Source organism: Podarcis cretensis (assembly GCF_951804945.1).
Source record: "Podarcis cretensis genome assembly, chromosome: 6".
Classification (NCBI taxonomy): Eukaryota; Metazoa; Chordata; class Lepidosauria; order Squamata; family Lacertidae; genus Podarcis; species Podarcis cretensis.
Window position 1 is genome coordinate 23,068,763 of NC_137175.1, and position 23,423 is coordinate 23,092,185.

The 23,423-nt window shown below is 43.3% G+C and overlaps 1 protein-coding gene across 6 annotated transcripts in view; it reads left to right on the top strand.

Moving 5' to 3' along the window:
- The window catches only part of HNF4A (hepatocyte nuclear factor 4 alpha), a 70,909-nt gene extending 62,884 nt beyond the window's left edge, over positions 1–8,025 (top strand). For 2 of the 6 annotated variants that reach the window (XM_079979593.1, XM_079979594.1), the window contains exon 10: positions 519–5,294. In XM_079979593.1, coding sequence (XP_079835719.1) covers positions 519–661 — 143 coding nt within the window. In that variant the 3' untranslated portion in view covers positions 662–5,294. Of the gene's footprint in view, positions 1–518; positions 5,655–7,196 lie in introns of those variants that run through there. The other 4 variants (XM_079979590.1, XM_079979591.1, XM_079979592.1 and 1 more) reach the window with 4 other exon arrangements.
- The last annotated feature ends 15,398 nt before the right edge of the window (positions 8,026–23,423 follow it).

Sequence of the window (23,423 nt, forward strand, 5' to 3'; positions counted from 1 at the left end):
GTAAGTGGAGCTAGTATGCAGATTTGTCAGTTTGCTGGAGTAATGGGAGCAACATCTCCCATAATGCTCTGCTCTCCCTAACACCAGTAGGAAAGGAAGAGGAAGGAGCCTCAGTCAGACTTTTTAGAAAACACAATAAAACCCCATAGGATGGTATACATGATTACATGAGTACATGAAGAGGGAGAACACACAGCCTTCGAAGAAGAAGAAATATTTAAAAGGAAAGCATTCTAATATTGATCGGACAAGAGCAGAAGGGAGTAATGTTTTATTTCCCCACTTTTAAAGAGGCTACCTGAGTGCACAAGTACATAACAACATTTGGCATGTACATCTAATCAAAAGTAAAGAAAAGACTTTTGAAAATGCTATTGAACCTGGTAGAATTTACCTCTAAGCAAACATGCATTGGGTTGCACTGTTAACCTTCTTTTGATGTGATCCTTTATACTCTAACTGATCCTGTACAATGCCTTTTATATATAATATAAAACATCAATTTTTTCTTTCAACAGCCACTCCCGAAACTCCCCAGCCTTCCCCACCCGCTGGCTCAGGAGCTGAACAATACAAACTGCTTCCTGGGGCCATTGCAACTGTGGCCAAGCAGCCTAGTTCAATCCCTCAACCTGCCATCACGAAGCAAGAGGTCATCTAGCATCCAGCCAAATGAATGTATCAGATGCCACAAAGACCATGATGAGGGAGACAAACCCTTTCTCATTCCCGTTTTGATCACTCTGGAGGCTGACTATTCACAGAGGCATCCCAGGGCACAAACGCATCAAATTGTTATTTGGAAATTGGATGGGGAGAAAGCCATCTTCCCAAAGCTGACTCTTCATGTGGCTGTGGAGAACATCTGCACCCAAGCATTGCAGAATGAATGAACTAGCCTTGGTGGAAGTCTTTATCCTATAGAGCCAGATCCCAAATTTCAGATCCGTAGCTGACTATTGCACTGACATGCTTGTTTCATCACTGCCACTGAGTTACACAATGTTATTGTGTTTATTTCACTTCAAATCTTAACTTTTTTTATTTAAAAAAAGGCATCTGAATGAAAGGGTGGGGTGAACACCTTCACTGCAAGATCTCTAAATAGCTACAAGCCCTCTCGTGACACTCGCAAGCAGACATGATGGTCCACACTAAGGAAGAGGCAGAAGGTTTGACCCGGATGTTGCAGAAGTACAGCCTCCTTATTGCCTTCTCCACAGTTCCACTGCCTTGGGGCAGGAACAGAAGCAGGAGCCAGGACTAGATGCTTCCAGTGATATTCAGAAATAAACAAAATTCAGTGGCCAAAGTGGTGGTGCTTTTTCCACCTGGTGACTGGTGATTTCTATGAGGAAGTAGCAGCTTGTTTGAACAAAGCATTGGCTTGCTGGATCAGACCAAGATCCATCCAGTCCAGCATTCTCTCCTTCAAACAGCAGTCAGCCAGATGCCTCTTGGACTCACAAGTGACGCATGAAAGTGGATGGTCTTCTCTTGGCTATGCTCTTCTTTTCCTCACTTGCTACTCATGCGCATTGTCTCTGCACATGGAGGTCCCATGTCTGATAAAGTAGTCCTCCTTGAATTTGTCTAGGCCTTGTTGAGACTATAAGATTTGCCTTCTTGCTGCAACAGAGCCAAGGATCCCTTTATTTGAGGGGATGCCTGTATGTGGAAGTGCTACACAAATGTCGATTTCAATGTCATCCTTCATTCAAGAGATAATTCAGTTGCATTAATGATGCCAGATTCCTCTGCTTCAGTGAATCTCCTAATCAAGCGACCCACTACTGGTCTCGTCCATTTCTCGTCCCTATTCATAATGATTCCAGGTGCTACGTTGTTGGGAATTATAGAGAACAAATGAGGGGAAGATCTGAAGGTGACGCAGGTTCAGGGCTGGCACCAGCGAACCTTTCTCCTAGGCCTAGGCGCTGCCAAGGAGGTTGATAAGCCAGGTCAGCATGAACCAAGTGCACTTTTTGCCAGAATTCACTCTGACTGCACTGTGATGCAAACCATCTCCTCTAGATGCAAAGTTTCTACCTGATCTTAAGCCCTTGCTGCCGTGCCCCTTGGGTAGTATTCCCAGTTGTGAGTGGCAGCCATCTTGATGCACCCACTGTGTGTGGCAGCTCATAGGAACGCAACATAGACTGCCATATACAGAGTCAGACCATCGGCCTCTCCAGCCTAGTATTATGCTGCAAGCCTGATGCAGACATCTTTCCCAATCCCACAGCTAGAGTCCCTTTTAATTAGAGATGTTGGGAATTGGACCTGAGACCCTCTGAATGCAAGGCATGTGCTCTGCCACTGAGTCATCGATCCTCCCCTAAATACAAGAATTGGGGACCTCATTCCAATGAATATACAGCTGACAATCTTTTAAAAATGCCCTAGATCCGATGAGATGTCAAAAGGAAATTAACTTACTTTCCCATTTTAAAATTTTACCTCAGCAAGCATGAGGGCTTGGACTTGTTCTGTGTGAGGATAATTTTTTAATTCAACCTAAGCAGTTAGGCCAAAGTCACGCCGACACCACATGTGATATACAGTGGTACCTCAGGTTACAGATGCTTCAGGTTATAGACACTTCGGGTTACAGACTCCGCTAACCCAGAAATAGTACCTTGGGTTAAGAACTTTGCTTCAGGATGAGAACAGAAATCGTGCGGCAGTGGCGCAGCAGGAGGCCCCATTAGCTAAAGTGGTACCTCAGGTTAAGAACAGTTTCAGGTTAAGAATGGACCTCTAGAACGAATTAAGTTCTTAACCAGAGGTATCACTGTATGTTGACTACTGTGGAATTTCCTTTGTATTTAAAACACAGCTGAGAAATGCCATTATCTGCACTCTGAACCACACCCTGGGGGCATGTTTACACCATCAGTTATTCTCAGTTAAGAAGCCCTGATTTTTCCTCAAACTGATTTATTTAGCACATTCAAGGAGTAAGTAAGAAACTGAAGTTGAAAGAGAATCAAAGGCTACTGAAAAGATCAGGGGCTCGTGATTTGCCTCTTTTATCTCAGGATAAGCATAACAATAGTTGAATTCTTCTCTGATGAGTAAAATTACCTGTTTCTTGGAGAAGGCAGGCCTCATCCATAAGACAATTTCAGAGATGCAAGAATCCCTATGAGGTGACTTCCCCTGCCCAGAAAATTATAGGGTGAAATTACAAATTCTGTAAAGGAAACTTAAGAGTTGCCGGCCTTTTGGTGCTTTGGTGAGCACACTGGGAATTTTGAGAAAGCGCTGTGGGTCCCAATTGCAAAATTCACAAGGGTGTGACATGTCACACAAAGTGGCATCCACAGCTAAAAGAGCAGAAAAAGAGGCAGAGCCACAAAGTAATGTGATGTTGTCCCTGCCCCATCAATGGAAAAAATGCACTTCCATCTGCCATTGCCACACTCGGTCACAGAGGGAAGTCCTCTGCAGTCTCTTAAATTTCAAACAAGTGGGAGGGTGGGTGACTAGTCCCGGCATCCAATGAAATGTGGCCATGTTTAAAGGTATGTGTTTGATGCAGGAGAGGCAGGAAGAGCAAACGGACCTTTGTGTCCTGGATTTTTGAGGGGCTATTCACTGAGGCCTTCCAAAAACACCATAGGAAGTTCTGGTGGACATGCTAGTACATGCAGATACCACATTGGTGGCTCGTGGTGGTTGTTCCATCTCAGAAACACTCATGTGAAATGGCCCGGGGTGGCTGCTGAAAATACTATTTATTTTATAGAACTATTTCTTCATGGTATTTCACTCCAGAGAGTACCAAAGCAATTGACAACCACAAAAAATAACATAGCAATAAATAATAAAATATTTCAGTCAAATAATATCATAGAATTGTAGAGTTGGAAGGGACCCCAAGGGTCATCTAGTCCAACCCCCTGCAATGCATGAATCTCACCTAAAGTATCCAAGACACATGGCCATCCAACCTCTGCTTGAAAACCTCCAAGGATGGAGAGTCCACAGCTTCCCAGGGGAGACCATTCCACTGCTGAACAGCTCTTACTGCCAGAAAGTTCTTCCTGGTGTTTAGTTGGAATATCCTTTCTTGTAACTTGAAGCCATTGGTTCGAGTCCTACCCCCCAGAGCAGGAGAAAACAAGCTTGTTCCCTCTTCCATGTGACAGCTCTTAAGATATTTGAAGTTGGCTATCATATCTCCTCTCAGTCTCCTCTTAACCTAAACATACCTAGCTCCTTCAAGCGCTCCTCATAAGGCTTGGTTTCCAGACCCTTGATCATCTTGGTTGCCCTCCTCTGCACACGTTCCAGATTGTCAACATCCTTCTTAAATTGTGCCCAGAATTGGACACTGAATTCCAGGTGTGGTCTGACCAAGGCAGAATATTACTTCCCTTAATCTGGACACTATACTTCTGTTGACGCAACCTAGAATAGCATTAGGTTTTTTTGCTGCTGCATCCCACTGTTGACTCATGTTAAGCTTGTGGTCCACCGAGACCCCTAGGTCCTTTTCACACGTACTGCTAGTAAGCCAGGTGTCCCCCATCCTATATCTGGTTCTTCCTGCCTAAGTGCAGAACCTTACATTGATCCCTATTGGAATTCATTTTGTTAGCTTGAGCCCAGTTCTCCAATCTGTTAAGGTTATTTTGAATTATGATTGTGTCTTCTGCAGCATTAGCTACCCCTCTCAGTTTGGTGTCATCTGTGAGTTTGACGAACAAGGTGCTAAAATCTAAAAACTGGCAATAATAGTCTGGAAATGCCTGAGCAAATCAATGACTTTTAAAAACATGCTGGAAGCATCTGACACTTGGTACCTGCCTAATCTCCAAGGTGAGGAAGGTGCCACCACAGAGAAGGCTCTTTGCCTTACCATTGTATGTGGTATGGAGTTCACCAGTTGAACTTCTGCCTGCCATGCAGATAACAGAGCCTCCTCTATTGAATGCCTTATTCTCAACATCCAGGATCTAGTTTCTTCCTTCAGCTGTTTTTCTGACTTCTGTTCTGTGTGGCTACATATCAGTGCCAGAGCCTCCATTTTCTCCCCATCTCTCATGGTGCACCAGGGAATAGACTGCACTCCGTGTCCTTGTCTGTCCTGAGTCCTCAGCTGTAAACTGTTCCAGCCAGAGAAAGTTAATGGAAACAGAATAATTAAAGTCTCGTTCTGCAGCACCAGATATGATGCCCCTCAAGGCTAGGAGCCAAGGAAGCTAGCAAGGAAGGGTATCTGAAATTTATTTGGATTCCTTGGAGTACATGCAGACCAGAGTTAAGTTTATCTTGGGATAACCATCTCCAAACGTGTACAGAGTGCTATTATTCTAGAAAAAGAGGTGCTGGAACTCACCATGAACACCCCCCTTTTCTCTTATAATGGCAATGGCGCCCACCTGAGAGGTGCCGGAACTGAGTTCCTGCAAGTTCCAGCTGAGAAAAAGGCCTGAGTGTACAGATATTCTGAAGTGTAAACCAGAATCTTTCCCAGAGTCCAAATTCAATATTCATTATCCAATGATGTCCTGTGCTTATCTGCTTTCTCTTGCTGAAACCCTAATAGATACTGACATGTGCCTTAATTTTACAGAAGAAACATCCAATTTAATGTGTCCAGAATGTAGACAGACCATAACAATCTTCACATGTTGGGGCTGAAGGTATGTAGCTCAGTGGGAGAGCACATTCATAACTTCCCCAGGTAGACATGGAAATAATACATATCTGAAAGCTTGGAGAACGGCTGTCAGTAAGTGTAGACAATACTGAAGCAGATTGACCAGTGACCTGAACTCAATAAATTATTATTATTATTATTCAAACTTTTAGAAGACATCTGAAGGCAGCCCTGTTTAGGGAAGCTTTTAATGTTTGATGCATTATGGTATTTTAATATTTTGTTCGAAGCCGCCCAGAGTGGCTGGGGAAGCCCAGCCAGATGGGCAGGGTATAAATAATAATTTATTATTAATAATAATAATAATAATTAAAGGTTATCTTCCTCTGTTCCCTTGGAAGGATGAGCACAGCGCTCTCTGCTGATCATCTGCTTCATTATCACATGCCATGGCTGAGAAAAGAAAGACCAACTTTCCAAAAAGGGCACTGACTGGGAAATAGAACTGTTTGTGATATATACTCACTGGTGGATTTCAGATTTTCTGTCTTTGGGGAACCCCTTCTGCTAAGGAACTCTCTGTACATCTGCCACTGAATCCCTGTGTATTGCAGAGGGTTTGAAGAATGAGGCCCTAGGGTGCAAACTGAGATCAAATAGCCTGAACTGTTGGGGCTTTAAAGCACTGTTTGAGGCTATTTGAAAGCCTTTTTGCAAACAGCCTGTGCTGCTCTTTGAACCTCTGGTTTGCAGGCAACCAAACTGAGCAGGATTTCAGTCTTGTTCCAGTTCCTAAAACCAACACCCCCTGTACGTTCTAGCTGATTTCACCAGTGCTATTTTTCTAGAAAAGAGGTGCTGGAACTCACCATGAACCCCTCCCTTGTTCTCTTATCATGGCAATGGCACCCACCTGAGAGGTGCTGGAACTGAGTTCGGCTGAAAAAAGCCCTGGGTTTTACCCCTCGTCAGAGTGATGCCAGCTGATTGGCAGGTGGGTGTGGTTTTTTAAAAATAGTCTCACAGACCAAAGTTTAATTCCTGGAGGTCCAATAAGGTAAAGGTAAAGGTACCCCTGCCCGTACGGGCCAGTCTTGACAGACTCTGGGGTTGTGCGCCCATCTCACTTAAGAGGCCAGGGGCCGGCGCTGTCCGGAGACACTTCCGGGTCACGTGGCCAGCGTGACGAAGCTGCTCTGGCGAGCCAGAGCCGCACACGGAAACGCCGTTTACCTTCCCGCTGGTAAGCGGTCCCTATTTATCTACTTGCACCTGGAGGTGCTTTCGAACTGCTAGGTTGGCAGGCGCTGGGACCGAGCAGCGGGAGCGCACCCCGCCGCAGGGATTCGAACCGCCGACCTTTCGATCGGCAAGCCCTAGGCGCTGAGGCTTTAACCCACAGCGCCACCTGCGTCCCATGGAGGTCTAATACTGCCCTGCAAATTGGAGATTCCTCACCACAGACTAGACCTTACTGTGCCTATCACCCTATGTGAATTGAGAACATGACCTATATCCACCCCTGATGTGCAGGACAGGGAAAGATCAGAAGGGGTGAACTAATGACGTTGCTTTTCTGCTGCAGCTGCTTCTGAGATTCTTTAAGATGACAGTGCCAAAGATTGAAGTTGAGACCTCTCTGTGTGATTGCATAGCATGGGCCCAAGCCACTGAGCTATGACCAAAGGTGCCATCCCTCTTTCGTGGAAGTTATGTTCATCACTGCATATTTTTGTGTGAAAGTATCATGGGGTTCCTTGGAAGAGTTGTAAAGACACTGCTGTAGAAGGTAGATAATAAGCGAGTGCCATCCCTTTGAATTCAAGAACTGGAATTATAGTTCGGGGAAAATATTAGCTGTTTTGCAAATTCTGTGGAGTTGTCTCCTTGTAAGAATAGTTCCAACTGCCAAAAAAAGAGACCTCAGTCAGGATCCTTGACTGGAATAAACGGACCAGTGGATATTAACTGAGGTCATCTCATTTACACCTGCTTAGGGATTAGTCCCTTTACTTCATATGCAAAAATAAACATCCTGCCAGCAGACCTCGGGTGTCAAAGTATTCTAATGTTTGCCAGACACGACTGTGTTATGCTATGTAATTTATTGTAATGATGGGTCAAATCATCCCCCCCTAAATTATTGTGTAAATCATATTGATTATGTGTAATTGCGAAATTGAATGTGAATAGTGTAAATTACAGGATTGTTTTTCCAGCTGCAGCAACATTTCCTATACGTAGGGATCGTTGGAAGAAGGTATTTGGGGTGTAGATTTACTACATGCCAGAAATCTTTTAGTATGGTACATTAATGTTTGTTGACTACTGCCTTCCAATGGAAAAGAGAGAGCTGTATTTCTTTTATTAGTGTTTTAAAGAAAAATAAATACAAAATGTTTTCTAACCTTTCACAGATAGGTGTCGTAACATGAAACTTTGTACATTGATTCCCTGCCTCTCCCACGCCCCTCCCCCCAAAAAAAATTGTGAGCCAATGGAGTGCAGTAAGTAAACATATCCTCAACATTTCTCCAATGAAAATAGGGAAATCCTATTTAATAATAATAATAATAATAATAATAATAATAATAATAATAATAAGATTTATTTTAAAAAATATATTTATACCCCACCCATCTGAATGGGTTGCCCCGGCCACTCTGAGCGGCTTCCAATATATATAGAAACATTATAAAACATTAATCATTAAAAAAACACTTCCCTATACAGGGCTGCCTTCAGATGTCTTCTAAATTTGTAGTTACTTATCTCCTTGGCTAGAGGGTTGCATAACACCATACCCTCCAACATTTCTGTGATGAAAACAGGGACAGCCTAAGGAAAAGCAAGCCGTTCCAGGATCAAATTAGAAACCAGGACAGCTTCTGTAAATCCGGGATTCCCCCTGGAAAATAAAGACACTTGGAAGGTCTGAGTAAATCAGTGGATTTAGACCAGAAAGACAAGAGACATGTAGCTATTGATAGACAGACAAACAGATCTTTAACACACAATCCTATACCTGTCTACTCAGAAGCAAGTTCCATTTTGTTCAACAGGCCTTGTTCCCAGGTCAATCCGTATGTGTAAGGATGCAGTGTTGCTAAAAGGCTACAAAATACCAGAGGTGCATCCCGTGAGCTCAGAGGTTTTCAGGATAAGTGCACAAAAATTATAGGCAGATTTATTGGTTCTGAAGAAAGCGGTGCTCCCACAATTAAATGAGGGAACAGTTCCCCCCCCCAAAAAAAAAAAACCCTCTTGAATACACCTCCATAAACCATAGCCAGTAGATGTCATCTTAGAAGGGACATTTCCCTTTTCTCTTCCTTTCATGGAAATGGGAATGCTTTTTCTGTGGCCTGGCTCTCAAAATCAGCAGTAGAGGCAGTCAACTTGGATGTGAACTGCACCACGTTGGGTGGTGGACCCCATATGACTGACTATCCCCCAACTGTTTATATCAGAGAGAAGGCCAGGAAAGAGTACACCTCCTTCTCCCCCCCCCCACAATTTTGCATGGAAGTACATTCAGCCACGGGTGCTACAGACCAACCCAGACATAGATCGATCATGCATTTCCTCAGGCATTTGCCTGCTTGAGACAAAGCGCTAGATGGCAGCTCTTCTGTATGTTGCATCAGGACAGCATCCTCCACTGCACCCAAGGGCAGCAGGCAAGGGCCATGCACGGCACACACAGCTGCCTCCGCCCAACACTTTGCGGCCACGCCCCAGTGTCTGCCACCTGAGGCAGCCTCCTCACGCTGTTTAATGGTAGGGCCAGCCTCGCCTCTGTTGTTTCTTAGAACGGGGCAACCTAGGAGGGTTCTTGGTGTGACAAGATACAGTGGTACCTCAGGTTACAAACACCTCGGGTTACAAACACTTCGGGTTACAGACATGGCTAACAAGGAAGTAGTATCTCGGATTAAGAACTTTACCTCAGGATGAGAACAGAAATCACACTGCGGTGGTGCAGCAGCAGCAGGAACCTCCATTAGCTAAAGTGGTACCTCAGGTTAAGAACAGTTTCAGGTTAAGAACAGACCTCCAGAACGAATTAAGTTCATAACCTGAGGTACCACTGTATTTTTATTCTTCACTTAAAGCTGAGATCCTGGAACACACTGGTGGGTTCTACCTTTGAGGCACCAGGGAATGGTCTAAAAGCATTGACTGGGCTCGGCAGACGGCCTGGGCCTGGATCAGATCGCCTAGCATGCCACCTTCAGCTCGCTTGAAGAGAAGTGGGATATAAAAGTGATGAGATAGTGTCCCTTTCCAAGGACGTCTGTTCTTCCATGGCTGAGACAGAAGCACCCGTCCTGTGGGACCACTAACCCGAGCCAAGTAGGTTTTGTGCCTGCCTTAATCCTTCGCATAGCTCGTTGGGTTAAGTGGATGACGCCAAGGCAGGATAGAGCCAACAAAGCACAAAAGGAAGATAAAGTGAAAGTTAATTTGTTACCGGTTGTAAAAGTGAAGAAACACACGGAAGATTAGGAAAGGTTGTAAACAGTTTTCACCCCCTCCTCGCCAATCACAAGACCTCTGTGTGCCATCGGTCGGACATGGCAAAACATGTGCACTGAACCACAGAAGAGAGATGCAGACGTGGTGGTTAAGGGAGCAAACTCACAAGGACAAAGCATCACTGACCAGCATGGTCCTACTGCTACTGGGAGTTTGCCCATGAGAAACTAGCAGCCATTGGTGCTCCAGTAGGATCCAACAGTGACTGACTACAATTTCACTGGAGATGTCTGAAAAGGAACAGAGGGGCTACATGTGGAGTTGGACATCTTTCTGGGCATGGTGGTTGGAAGGATGAACCCTTCAAGAAACGGAATGATCCCTTAGCCTCAGCATGAGGGCTAAAGCATTAAGGAATAGGGGCACCCCAGTGAAGCGGCATGCAAATGGGGTGGTGGGGGTCCATTTTCAACTTAGGTCCAGAATGATCAAGCGAGTGAAGCAACTCCCTTCTGGGGGAAAGGCTACAGCATTTGTTTGTGACTTCTTAGTTAAGAGAAAGGTAAGAGGTGAAGTTGATGAAACTATCAAGTAGACAGAGAAGAGTTTTCCTCTCACTAGAATTGGTGACCATCCATCCAATGAAGATTAATGTTGGAAGATTCAGGACAGAGATTTAAAAGTACTTCTTTGGGGAACTGTGGTCCCTTAGAGGTGCTGACAGGCGTAAGGAGACTCCCTATTCCCCTCCCAGAACTGCAGAGTGTTTTAACACTCCATCCCTCTTCATAGGAAACCTGTAGCTCTTTGTGGGGAGTAAGAGCCTCCTAACAACTCTCAGTACACTTCACAAACTCCCAGAATTCTCTAGGAGAAATCCATTACCGTTTAAAGTGGAATCATGGTACTTTAAATGTCTGGTGTGGACGTGACCATAACCATTCTTGAAGAAGACAAGCCACTTTCAGGTATGTGTGCAATCAGGAATGGAGAAGCAGCGGGCAAAGAGGGAGACCGTAGCCCTTCCCATAATTCCTGGCTCCAAGTTGTCCCCCTCAGTGGCTCCACCCACCCACCCACACCCCTGAAGCGTTCAAGTACATTTTAAGGATCCCCACTCTCATCTCTCCGCTTCCATTTACCAGGGATAACATTTCTTTCTCTAAAAGGACCACTGCCATTTGATATCATTTGTCCTTTAGCTTCTTTGAATAGCAATCATATATATATAAAAAGGTAAAGGGACCCCTGACCATTAGGTCAAGTCGTGGCCAACTCTGGGGTTGCGGCGTTCATCTCGCTTTATTGGCTGAGGGAGCCGGCGTACAGCTTCCGGGTCATGTGGTGAGCATGACTAAGCCGCTTCTGGCAAACCAGAGCAGCACACAGAAACGCCATTTACCTTCCCGCCGGAGCGGTACCTATTTATCTATTTGCACTTTGACGTGCTTTTGAACTGCTAGGTTGGCAGGAGCTGGGACCAAGCAATGGGAGCTCACCCTGTCGCAGGGATTTGAACCGCCAACCTTCTGATCGGCAAGTCCTAGGCTCTGTGGTTTAACCCACAGCGCCACCCGCGTCCCTAATCATATATATACAGCAATCCATAAAAATTCCCTATCAGAGAAAATGAGGCACAGCACAGGTCAAGTTAAGCACTTAAGTCTCTCTGATTTCAGTGGGAAATCGGGGAACCCTGCATTGAAATTTATGAGTTGCAATATTTCAACTAGATTGCACTCATGGTGTTTAGGATTATACACTACTGTGACGTGAACAGTGTTTCTTCCTTTTCTCCCTTAAGTATTCCTGAGTGAGCTCCTCTAAAAGGCTTCAGAACTTTCTCCACCACTTCTATGATCGTTTAAAACTTCTTCGTGGAATATGGTGCTGCTGAGAGCATTTTTTTTTTAATAAATTTTTATTAAAGTTTCAACAAATTTTATAGTAACACAAAAAGCAAAACATCACAACAACAATACAAACAAACAATACAAAACAAAAATCAAACAAAATTAAAAGGTTCAATTATTGGTTTCATGTAGCTTTCTTTCCGGACTTCCTCACATCTCCCTTTTCTGTTTTCAAATTTCCAATTTAGTTTCAGCAGATTTTTCCCCTATTTTAACCAGATTAATATGTCTTAATTTCTTTTAAAGTTAACCATTCCTGCTGCTAACCCATCTTTTTATCTTCCATCCTTAGGTTAACTAAACTGTGATTCTCTTATTTGTTACTAATGAAACATCTTTGCACATTCCTTCAGCTTTGTCACTAATGCCACATTGTCTCAATATCCTGCATCATATTAACATTCATACAGTTTACAATGTTTTTGCAGATAATCTTTGAATTTCTTCCATTCTTCTTCTATTTGTTCTTCTCCTGTATCTCGGATTCTGCCAGTCATTTCTGCTAGGTCCATATAGTCCATCAATTGCATCTGCCATTCTTCCAGAGTGGGCAAATCTTGTGTCTTCCAATACTTTGTGATGAGTATTCTTGCTGCTGTTGTTGCGTACATAAAAAAAGTTCTATCCTTCTTTAACACCTTCTGATCGACAATGCCCAGAAGGAAGGCCTCTGGTTTCTTCAAGAAGGTATACCTAAATACCTTTTTCAACTCATTATATATCATTTCCCAGAATGCCTTTACCCTTGGGCATGTCCACCAGAGGTGAAAGAATGTTCCCTCAGTTTCCTTACATTTCCAACATTTATTATCGGGCAAATGGTATATCTTTGCAAGCTTGACTGGTGTCATGTACCACCTATAAATCATTTTCATAATATTTTCTTTCAAGGCATTACATGCCGTAAATTTCATACCAGTGGTCCATAACCGTTCCCAGTCCGCAAACATAATATTATAACCAATGTCTTGTGCCCACTTAATCATAGCTGATTTAACCATTTCATCCTGAGTATTCCATTTTAACAGCAAATTATACATTCTTGACAATGTCTTAGTTTTAGGTTCTAACAATTCCGTTTCTAGTTTCAATTTTTCCACCTGGAAACCTAGTTTCTTGTCCACGTTAAAAGCCTCTCTAATTTGGTAATAATGTAGCCAATCTCGCACTCTATCTTTTAGCTTCTCGAAGCTCTGCAATTTCCATGTGTTTCCTTCCTGTTTTAATATCTCCCAATATTTCGGCCATTTGGCCTCCATATTGAGCTTTTTCAGAACCTTAGCCTCCATAGGTGACAACCACCTTATTGGGGTCTTATTTTCTAGCAAATCTTTATATCTTATCCAGACATTAAAAACTGCTCTCCTGACAATATGGTTCTTAAATACTTTATGAACCCTTACCTTGTCGTACCACAAGTATGCATGCCATCCAAACGCATTATTAAACCCTTCCAGGTCTAGAATGTCAGTGTTTTCAAGAAGTAGCCAGTCCTTAATCCAGCAGAAAGCTGCTGATTCATAGTAAAGCTTCATGTCTGGCAGGGCAAACCCCCCTCTTTCTTTAGCATCGGTTAATATTTTAAATTTTATTCTGGGCTTTTTGCCCTGCCAGACAAATTTAGAAATATCTCGCTGCCACCTCTTGAAACAATCCATTCTGTCCACAATCTGCAAAGTCTGAAACAAAAACAACATTTTCTGCAAAACATTCATCTTTATAGCGGCAATTCGGCCCAACAAGGAGAGTTTCAAGTTTGACCATGTTTCTAAATCTTTCTTTACCTCTGACCAACATTTTTCATAATTGTCCTTAAATAAATTCAGGTTTTTAGCTGTCATATTTATCCCTAGGTATTTCACTTTCTTCACCACATTTAAATCTGTCTCTTTCTGAAGCTTTTCTATTTCCATTGAAGTCATATTTTTCTCCAATACTTTAGTTTTTTGTTTATTTAATTTGAATCCTGCTTGCCGATCGAAAGGTCGGCGGTTCGAATCCCTGCGGCGGGGTGCGCTCCCGCTGCTCGGTCCCAGCGCCTGCCAACCTAGCAGTTCGAAAGCACCTCCGGGTGCAAGTAGATAAATAGGGACTGCTTACCAGCGGGAAGGTAAACGGCGTTTCCGTGTGCGGCTCTGGCTCTGGCTCTGGCCAGAGCAGCGATGTCACGCTGGCCACGTGACCCGGAAGTGTCTCCGGACAGCGCTGGCCCCTGGCCTCTTAAGTGAGATGGGCGCACAACCCCAGAGTCTGTCAAGACTGGCCCGTACGGGCAGGGGTACCTTTACCTTTACCTTTTACCTGACCAAACTCCTGAATCAGTTCTAAGACTCTTTTCGTACTAGATTCTGGCTCCTGTAACGTTAAGACCAAGTCATCTGCAAAGGCTTTAAGTTTATATTGTTTAGCTCCGACCTGAACCCCTTTAATCAACTGGTCCCTCCTAATCAGATTCAGGAGCACTTCCAGGACCGAAATAAATAGCAATGGAGAGATAGGGCACCCCTGTCGCGTTCCTTTTTCAATTTTAATCTCTTCTGACACCACATTGTTAACTATCAATTTTGCTTTTTGTTCCGAATATATTGCTTCTATGCTATTTTCGAACCCTCGTCCCACACCCATTCCCTTAAGATTTTTTTTCATAAAACTCCAAGAAATGTTGTCAAAGGCCTTCTCCGCATCAATAAAAATTAACACTGCTTTTGTATTTATATTCGTCTGCAATAACTCTAATATGTCAATGATGTTTCTTGTATTGTCAGAGAGATGCCTTCCAGGGAGAAAGCCTGCTTGGTCCTTATGTATTACTTCATTTAACACTCTTTTCAGTCTATTTGCCAAAATGTCTGCAAAGATTTTATAATCCACATTTAACAGGGATATGGGACGGTAGTTTTTAATTTGTGCCTTTTCAGCTTCGGATTTTGGTATTAGCGTGATGAAAGCTTCTTTCCACGAATCTGGTGCCTTCTTCCCCTCCATTATCTCATTACACACCTCCTTTAGTGGTTGAATTAAATAGTCTTTCAACATCTTGTAATATTTGGAGGTTAACCCGTCCGGCCCTGGAGATTTGCCCAATTGCATATTCCGAATAGCACCTTCAATCTCCTGTTCTGTTATTTCATAATTCAATATCATCTTATTTTCTTGAGATAGCTCTTGTAATCCGTTAGTCTTTAAAAATTGGTCTATGTCAAACTCTTTTTGCAGCCCCTGCGTGTAAAGTTGTTTAAAATATCTCTGGAAACACTTTCTAATCTCTTCAGGTTTCTGTATATTTCTCCCCTCTATCTCAAGGTTGGTTACCGTATTCAACTTCTGTCTTTTTTTCAGCTGCCATGCTAGCAACTTTCCACATTTATTTGCCGATTCAAAAGTTTTCTGCTTCATTTGTTTAATTTTCCATTCAACTTCTTTATTTACTAATTTCATATATTGTACTTGGTAGAGTTTAATTTCTCTCAAAATCTCCTGCGACTTGGGTTTCGATCTTAACCTTTTTTCCCCTTCTTTTATTTTTTCCAAAATTTTGTCTTTTTTCTCATTTTGGGTTCTCCTCTTTATTGCATTCTGCTGTATCAGAAAACCGCTCATAACTGCTTTACTTGCGTCCCAGATTATTCTTTTTTCCACTGTAGTGTTCAAATTAACTTCAAAGTAATCCTTCAAGTTTTTTTGGGCCTTCTTAACAATCTCTTGATCTCTTAATAAGGTGTCATTCATCCTCCATCTAAAGGAACCAGTTGTAGTTAATCTCATTTCCATCTTGACGGCGTTGTGGTCGGAGCATGTTTTTGGGCAGATTTCCACTTTTCTAGTCTTTGGTGCCAGTCCTCTAGTTATCCATATTTGGTCAATTCTTGTCCATGTCAATTTAGCTTCAGAAAAGAAAGTCCCTTCTCTTCCTAGGGGGTTTTTAGTTCTCCAAATATCAATCAGATCCATATTGTCAGTTAGTTCAAAGAAAGTCTTAGGTAGTCTGCCCTCTTTTGTTATATTATGACTTTGTGCTTTGTCCATGTTCGTGGACACCACTCCGTTCATATCTCCCATCAAAATGATGTTGTTGTAGTCAATGTGCTCCAGCATTTTCTCATGCAACTTCTTATAAAATTCCGACTTTCCCTCATTTGGTGCATATATTCCTAAAATCAAATTTTTTTCTCCTTGTACTTGAATTTCAATTGCCACAATCCTTCCTTGTTCATCTTTAAAAAGAAATTTCGGTGACAGGCTTTCTTTTGCATATATAACAACTCCTCTCTTCTTCACTCTGTCAGATGAAATAAATTCTTGACCCAATCTCTTATTAATCAAAACTTTCCTATGAAGCCTAGTCACATGTGTTTCCTGCAATTAAGTCTAATTGCTCCTTTTTTAATATGTGAAATATCCTCTTCCTTTTCTTCGGACAATTACAGCCATGAATATTCCAAGTTACTAGTTGCAGGGCCATGCTGGAGCCTTCTTGTTCCTTTTGGGTGGTGTCACTTACTTCTGGTCCACAGATCCCAAAGGTGTGGGAACAGAGCTTAGTAGTCCAGATCCTAAGGCTCCTTGTTCCACTTCAATCCCTTTCTGAAGGTCTTCTCCGTAGTGGCTCAGGAATTTTTCCCTGTCTTCACCTGATTTGATTTTAACCTTCTTCCCTCTAAAAGTGAAAGATAGTCCCTGGGGGAACTCCCATCTAAAAATGATGCTGTTTCCTTTCAATAGTGTCACCAAATCTTTGTAATCAGCTCTAAGATCTAATAAATATTTCGGGATGTCCTTGTAGATTTCCACGTTGGTATCCTGGATAGTTAAGGTCTTTTGATAGTGTGCATTCAGTATCTTGTCTCTTTCTTCTTTCGATCTGAGGGAGATCAGACAGTCTCTAGACTTGTCTTTCCTCCCTCCTCTTCCAAGCCTGAATGCAGTTGTTATTTTAAAATCCTTATCTTCTTCCAAAGACCAAAGTTCTGCAAATTCTTTTGTCAGATACTCCTTCAAGTCTTCTTTTTTCAAGTTCTGGGACTGACCTCAGCCTCAAATTATTTTCTTTACTTTTCAGATCCACCATGGAAAGATATGCCTGATGGTCACCAATCTGTTTACGCATAGGTTTTATTTCCTGTTCCACGGCTTCCACTTTCCGTTGAGCCTCCTCTGCAATTTTACGATTTTCAGTGGTGGTTTCTAAGAGTTTCCCAATTGCCTGTGCATTTAAGCCGACTTGTTGTGTCAAATTATTTACACTAGCAGTGTTCTGATCTAGTTTAGATGAGTGTTCATTCACTTGCTTACACAGATCATCTAGTTTCCCAAGGATTTTATCCAATACTGTTACTGATGTGTCTCCACCTGTGGCCATTCCTGCAGGCCTTGCTGGCTCTAAATCTTCCTGTGGAGTCACGGAGACTGTAGGAACCGATGATCTGCGCAGCTGTGAAGTTATCGTAGTTTGTTGTGTTTTGGCTTTTGCTGATCTTGTCTTCCCACTCATCCCACCACTGTCTAGGCGCCAAGGTCAGTCTTATGATTAACAGTTCCCATGGGAATCCACAAGCCCTTGGATGGAAAATCCCCCCCAGCCGTTGCAAGTTTTCAATAATCCACTAGGGGAAGACTGGCTGTTTCTTCACAAAGGAACAACAATTTGCAATATGCCAAAATTCAAAGTCTCTAGAAAGTTCAATAACAATGTCTAACAGCCCCAAACTTCCAAAGACCTTCTGAGGTTCTTAATTTTTGCAGAGCCAAGCCTTAATTCCTTACAATGTCTCAAAGAGTGCAAGTTTCTAGTGTAACAACTCCATGTAGCAATCCACTGTAACAGTTCCAACAGACTGGCAGCTCTGGCAATTTAGTAGCTCTACCAATCTGGCAGTCCGCTGCAGTCACTGTCTCTCAAAGAATTTATAAATCCATAAAAAAAGAAAGATATATCCACAGGTATAGGGTATAGTCCACAAGCATAATAAATTAGAGCCAGTTGATGCTTGGAAAGATACTATTCAGAAAAATAGTTCAACGGCAATTAGAAAGTTAAAAGTCTCTGCTTAAAATCTATATACAAAACCGGGAGACGGACTTCCTGGTTGCATCTCCCGCTTCAGTGCCAAATTTCCAGAAATTTAGTCTCAAAATCGATTAACTTCACCTACTCACGAGTAGTTGGTTTATATCCGAATTGTCCCAGGAAAAAAGGTCCTGCTGAGAGCATTTTATAGCCCCATATATTATGCTTTTTTAAAAAATCCACCAGCTATTACTGCTATAAAAACCCACACCTATTCCAAGGCCTGATGGCCATAAAACTGAGAGGCTTTGGGGACAGCCCAGAGACGTGGCAGTGCTGAGACAGGCATTTACGTGGGCCAGCCTGCTCAGTTCCTTCAAGGTTGAATTCAGTTCAATTTTTGTACAGTTCGTTTGGTGACAATGGGCTGCCTTCTGTAAAAAAGAGAAGAAAAGGGGGGTGTCCTGTCCTTTCCGAGGAACCACGCTAAGGAGGAAGTTCTGTGCATGAGTTTTGGAGCTCCTGTCTAACTCATATTTTATGGAAAGGCGAGACTCACCTTCAAGGGTAAACACTGGCTAGAACTGCAAATCAAAACTCAGGCCCATAAAATCACAGCACAAGATTCCCAGCTTTGTTGTGGGTGTGTACGCTGCAAGCAGCAGCAGCAGCACCATCATATATAATAGCGCTGACTTCTGTTAAATCACAGACCTTATTTATAGGGCATATCGACACTGACAAATCAGTACCCTGGGGTTAGAGATCTTTCACGTTGGCTGACCAAACTACAGTTCCCAGGATTCCTTGGGAGATGCAAAGTGTTATGTAGTGAACTTAACACAAAGGACCCGCCAGAGTTCTACAAGAGTGATAGGGCATGGCTACTTTCTGAACCTAAGGGTGAGTGCACATAGAACACCACAGAATTTACTTAAAGCTTACAGCTATGATGAAATGTACATAAGGCTATTTGTGACTTCTAATCACAATAGCTGTGTTCTACCTCCGCTATTAGGACATGGGTGGCACTGTGGGTTAAACCACAGAGCCTAGGACTTGCCGATCAGAAGGTCGGCGGTTTGAATCCCCACGACGCGGTGAGCTCCCGTTGTTTGGTCCCAGCTCCTGCCAACCTAGCAGTTCGAAAGCACGTCAAAGTGCAAGTAGATAAATAGGTACTGCTCCGGCGGGAAGGTAAACAGCATTTCCGTGTGCTGCTCTGGTTTGCCAGAAGCGGCTTAGTCATGCTCGCCACATGACCCGGAAGCTGTACGCCGGCTCCCTCGGCCAATAAAGCGAGATGAGCGCCGCAACCCCAGAGTCGGCTACGACTGGACCTAATGGTGAGGGGTCCCTTTACCTTTTTACCTCCGCTGTCAAGAGACAGCTAGCCTCGAAATACCAGTTGCTGAGACTCACAAAGCAGAGTGCTGTGGTCCTTCTTGCAGACTTCCCACAGGCATCTGGTTGGCCACTGTGAGAACAGGATGCTGGACCACATGGGCCTTTGGTCCGAGCTAGAAGGGCTCTTATTAGGTACTGTGGATGCTCTCAAGTAGCCCCCATTGGCTTCCTTTTATGTTAAGTGATGTCGAAAGGGAGGTGGTTGTGTCAGGCTGCTAGTATCCCCAGCTGGAGATCCCCAGTCTGCCGTATATCAGATGTGGGCAGACCTCCTGCTTGCAAGATCTACTTTCTTTTTTTAACAGAACCTTTAAGATCCATCAGTCAGAGCGAGGTGCAAAAGACATACACTTAAAACTAAAGGATTCTGGACCCGGGAATTTGTTTTGACCATCAGAACCAAACTAACCTTTCATGTAAAACCCAATCCCACCTTCCAAACTCTTTTAATTTCAACAGTGTAAAAGATTTAGGGCAGGGGAGTCATTTTGCTGTTGCCACTTGAAAATAATTGGAGTCTGAATTTCCTGCCAATCTACTTTCGATTACCCAGATATCTACCAGAAGATCCTGACCTACCTTTCCTCACTGTTGTCTTAAAGAAATGGAGATTGGCTGACAATAAGAAGGCAGAAGGGTACTGATTTCCATTCCAGCTCATCTTTGTGGCATGCAGTGCTGTTTCCATTCTGCTGCAGTTCGGCTTCCGACAAAACAACATTATTTGCCTTGCTGTCCGCTGTGGGAAGAATTTCCGCGAATGAATTAGTTAATTAGTTGCATTATTATGTTATCCCTTACCATTCATTTCAGTGCAACGGAAATGCCATGCAAATTGGGTTGTGTCCTCAATTCTGGATTAAGAACAAACAGCAGCAATTTCCACCCCCGTTTCTGTCGGAATTATCTGACATCCCCTAACTGACAAGTCCTAAGAGCTCCATGTCAACAAAGGTCTTTTGATACATTTCAGTTCCATCTGTAAGATCTGTGAGTGTCCATATGTACAACATGATGATTCTGATACCTAGTTTCAGGATGATGTATTTTGTGAAGAAGGATCCCTTTGTCCTAAACAACTTTATTTATGCGACACTAAATATTTGAAGACGCAGGTGGCGCTGTGGGTTAAACCACAGAGCCTAGGACTTGCCGATCAGAAGGTTGACAGTTCGAATCCCTGCGACGGGTGAGCTCCCGTTGTTCAGTCACTGCTCCTGCCAACCTAGCAGTTCGAAAGCACGTCAAAGTGCAAGTAGATAAATAGGTACCGCTCTGGCGGGAAGGTAAATGGGGTTTCCATGCACTGCTCTGGTTCGCCAGAAGCGGCTTAGTCATGCTGGCCACATGACCCGGAAGCTGTACACCGGCTCCCTTGGCCAATAAAGTGAGATGAGCGCCGCAAACCCAGAATCATCCGCGACTGGACCTAAATATTTGAAGCTAGGAGGCATTTTCTGAATTACAACTGTTTAACTGCTTCTTGGAAATGACACCAAGGAAAGAAAAGAGAACTGGAACACGTTTTTGCTGACAGTGAAGACACGTTCATTTTGGTTCAACTTAACACACACACCTAAAACCTTTTAACTAATAATCCTTCCAGGAAACTTTGGGAACAAGTTAACTGACACTCTGCAAATTACTGCAGAAGGAAAGTCATTAGCTCAACAGCACATTCCCTCACCAGATGTGTTTTGTTAGGTCTAGTTTTTTGCAGAGTGCAAAAAATAATAATGTGCTGCCTTTTGGAGAAGAAGCCAAACATTAATGTGATTGCAAGACAACACTGTAAAAATAGAGGCTGGCAGTGTTTAGGTTTGCCTGTGGAGGCCTTTGGGCTGCAGAACTGTCAACGCTGTGTTTGTGGCGTCTTTCACTAGATGTTTTCCTACACTCTGCGTTTTGGTCTCTGATGCTACAGCAGTAGGCCATAAAATATTGGAGAACTAAAATGGGCTCTTCATGCCAAGCAGCTTGTGGATTAGATTTGTTTAAAGCTGCTGGCCAAAACTATCATTTGCAAAGGATGGGCCACCTCTGCACCCATGAATCCAGCTCCAGTATACTTCCATATCTGAAACCTGTTTATATAGAGGGCTTTTTTCCAGGCGGAACTCACCGGAACTCAGTTCCGGCACCTCTCAGGTGGGCACCTTTGCCATTATAAGAGAACAGAGGAGGCGTTCGTGGTGAGTTCCGGCACCTCTTTTTCTAGAAAAATTGCACTGTGGACATGCCATACCTTTAAAGCACATTCAGAGGACATTCCCCTCCCCACCCCATGAGCACAAAGAATCCTAGGAAGTGCAGATTGTTAAGGGTGCTGGGGATTGTAGCTCTGAGGGGTAAACTGGTTCCCAGGAATTTTTTGTGTGTGTGTGTGTACTTTGAATGTGTTTTAAATGTATTGTGTCTACACAGCCTTACTGTGGCTGTGGAACAGAATGGAACAGAATGAGGTAGAAGAAATTGTATCACTTCAGTCCAGTGTTCGAAACTCCCATTGTTCTAGGCGCATTTTGCGACAGGGAAATTCGTTAGTGCGAGCAATTTCTGAGCTCTGGGCACAGTCCTGCGCCAAAAATTTCAGATTAAAACTGCAGAGTGGAAGGAAAGGAGGGCCTTTTTTCTGCCTCCCCACTTCCAGCTACTCTCTGGAGACTGGACAAGAGACCCTCTTAAAATATTTGGGAGGTGGGCAGGGGTAGGTCCAGTGCCGGATTTACATATAAGCTAAACAAGCTATAGTTTAGGGTGCCACTCTCTTGGGGGCCCCCAAAATTTTCCACTATTAATATACTTCCTTCTTAATTGTATTTCAGTTCTACAATTATTTTGATAAAATACATTATTTTGTTACATGTAAATGGCTTTAGATACCTATTAGGTCCATAAATTACCATATATTCAACACACAAAAAACAGCAACACTTTTTTGTTGACAAAAGACAGCTGGACATATAAAGGGCCCCATTACCTTCAGTAGCTTGGGACTCATCAAACCTAAATCCGGCCCTGGACTAGACCATGTAAAAAATAGACATAATATTTTAGCTGCAGTTTATTCATTTTCAGCTTTGAATTCTTGCTATATATAAAAAAGCGTGCCTAGACATTCCATTGCTGCACCCATAACTTAGGTTTAAGGTGCCATTGATTTAGCTCCTAGCTTTCATATCTAGCACTGCTTCAGACTGCAGGAAACACAGGCAACGTTTCGTGTACACCCAACTGAAGTGCTACTGTTGATGGACACTTCGTTTTCAGCCCCAGAAGGTGCTGCCAATTCCTCCAGTTATCCCACCAGGCGAATCGCCTGATTGATGGATCCTTGCTCTGGGCCACACCTAACCTGTTACCAATAAAGTTGTGGCCTTATTTAATCCATGCTCTTGTCTATGGCTCATTATAGCCCCTTTGTCTATGGGCCTTTATAGTTCCCGGCACTTGCACCCTGCATGGATCACTTGGTGTGCAAAGCAAGTCCGAGCATTGTTGACACTCACTTGCAATGGCTTACCTCCATTTCAGGCATCCATTTCCCCCAGCCTCAAATGGAAAGACCAGGGACTGAACCCCAGGACCTTTTGGATGCAGAACTTGTGCTCCACCACTGAGCTACAACCATCTTTCCAGTTGTGCCAAATTCATTTGCTAGGGCTGAAAGCACTGTTTTATGACCTGCCAGGATGGATGTGATTCTGGGAGCTTCCCACTCTAAATCTTTCCCGCTCATGTTCTGTTGCCAGGCCTTTATAAAATATAGCTCACCATTCTGAGCTGTACATCAGCCCTGGGACATATGGATGAATGGCGCTGTAAACGAAGGGCAGCCAGAGTTGGTTTATATTTAATGGGCTCCATGTAATGGTCTTCACTTCTTGACTCACGTCAGGTTCTCAGCCTGGGAAAACTATCTTCGGTTTTCATTTCTTCATTAAAAAACAAAACAAAAGCTTCTCCACCATTAGCAATAAAACCTTTTACGACCATAGGGAGGTGG